General features: G+C 38.8%; 1 protein-coding gene across 1 annotated transcript in view; it reads right to left on the reverse strand.

Moving 5' to 3' along the window:
• The window catches only part of TMEM131L (transmembrane 131 like), a 146,251-nt gene that overhangs the window by 29,201 nt on the left and 114,880 nt on the right, over positions 1-2,170 (reverse strand). The window contains exon 21 of the mRNA XM_023530164.1: positions 250-392. Within this exon, the coding sequence (XP_023385932.1) occupies positions 250-392 (143 nt within the window). The remainder of the gene's footprint in view (positions 1-249; positions 393-2,170) is intronic.

The raw sequence follows: 2,170 nt of genomic DNA on the forward strand, positions 1-2,170 counted from the left end.
AAAGGTTAAGGTTAAAAGTTTATTCTTCTCAGAGGCCAAACTGTTTGGATTTACCATTAGCCACCACGCATGCTTCGTCTCCGAGATCCTCACTCACACTGAACAGAATAAGAGGGTGTATGTGTGCTTCTGTGAAAATCCATCACAGCGACTAGCAACACAGTTCAAAAGAATCTTCTTACAGAACGCTTTTGCTCTTGGCTTTAGCGCCAAGCCTGCCCTGTCAGAGTGCCACGAACACAAACTCACGTCGGCGGCAGTCCATCAGCGTGGACTCGGGCACCTTAAATCGCAGCGAACCTCCCGCTCCAGGAAGTCTTCCGCCCACTTTCAGTAACTCTCTGGCCCCAAACCCTTCCACACCAATCATGTCGACGACAGTCAAGTTATTCCTGTAGTGAAAGGAGAGGCAAACAAAAAGGCATCGTCACAGAGTCACGAAATAAGGTGCACTTGAACCTAAATATTACTAGTTAGCGAAAACGGTTTTAAAGTTTTGGGGAAAAAAATGAAATCTATGTAAGTAGTGTGGCATCTCCTGCCACTTCTTGGAATAAAGGTGCGTCCAAGGAAAGTGGAAGCTACCAAGCTCAGAAGAGTCAAGGCAAGCTGTCAGCGGACAGTAGGAGTGAATGGTCATGATCGCTCTTCAATCTCAGTCCCAGAATGTAAACTCACATGTTTCTAATAACCAGACCCCCGGGCGGTGATCTAACCTCTGAGAAAAAGCACCGAAGAAATAAATGGGGGGCCACAGAGAAACACTAACAAATATAGACAAATTGATAAAAAACTGTTTACACAGTGAACTAAGGGGTTTTCACAGAAATTGTGACTGTAAGAAATTCTGCCTTAGGAATAATTCTAGCAGTAAAATCCTCTTGTTTCTTCTGAAACAAAGATTTAAAATATCCCATAAATAACACATCTACTCAAGTTCTTACTAGTCAAACAGTAATTCAGACTAGCTTTTGCCTTTTCATTAACTGAAATCACGATTCCTGAGACAAAAAAGTTAAGTGGAAATGATGTTTAAATGACGCAGACTGGACTGAAAGCCACTCATTAATGTAAATACTACAGAAGCAGAGAAAGAACTCATTTCTATTTATGCAAAGACACAGATATCTTCACATCTTTATCTGAATGATTAAAAACCGTTCACTTAACCATTTAAAAGCCTTTAAGTGATGTTAGATGATTCAGACCGTTTGCAGAATAATATTGTCTCTCAAGACAGAAACCACCAAAAATAAATTAACTACTCTTAAAATTTAGACTTTCTTTTTGAGTCTGGGACATTTTAACCTGGGATGAAGTAAAGTTTACATCTACATCTCCTACAATCTTAGTTCTTCAAGAGAGAATAGATTTAAAATAAAAACACATCGTCAACAGAGCATTAGGAGTCTTAGTTAAAATGCTTACTAGAACAAACTCTTTTTAAAACTTTTAATACATTTTCCTTTTAGTAGCATTCACTTGCAGAACAACAAATTGATATGATATAATAAAGAAAGTCCAGAATAAGTCACTGTCAACTGATCTGACAGTAGAAAAGCTTAAAAAACTAAAGGATCATTTATTAAAAATTAAATTTGTGTTAGATTCTCACCAATGCAGAGCTTCAACACAGATCTGTTTACTGTAAATTTTTGAAAGAAGCTCTCGATAAATACTACCTAATGATGAAAAAAATTAAGAACGAAAAATATTAGGCTGCTTAATTAAGTCAGTTGGCAATAATTCTCATTTAAAAGAAAATAAAATACAAAAAGCCAATGGGCTCAATTAAGAACTTTTTCCATTGTCCTTTGGGGCGATGACAGAATTCCAGAACAAGACAGACAGACAGGAGAATCGTATACATCCAAACATTTCAGAATGGAAATGTATACAGCAGTGCTTCAATTATTTTTCTGGGCTAAGACAGAGAAGTCAATGCGTGCACGCACGCTTGTGTGCGTGCATTTGTGTGTATGTATTCATATGTACATATATATTCGAGTGTGTGTTCTGCCCTCTGTGACAGTAGCGGATGAGATGTCAGTGAAATGTACTGCTACTCTTGGAGAGACAGACACACACTCCTTATTGTGCAGGGGAGGAAACTGAGGCACGGGGGGGGGGGCAGGTAAGTGTTGGGACCTCAGGTAGCCTCTCTCCTCAG

Source organism: Pteropus vampyrus, unplaced genomic scaffold (genome assembly GCF_000151845.1).
Source record: "Pteropus vampyrus isolate Shadow unplaced genomic scaffold, Pvam_2.0 Scaffold47, whole genome shotgun sequence".
Lineage (NCBI taxonomy): Eukaryota > Metazoa > Chordata > Mammalia > Chiroptera > Pteropodidae > Pteropus > Pteropus vampyrus.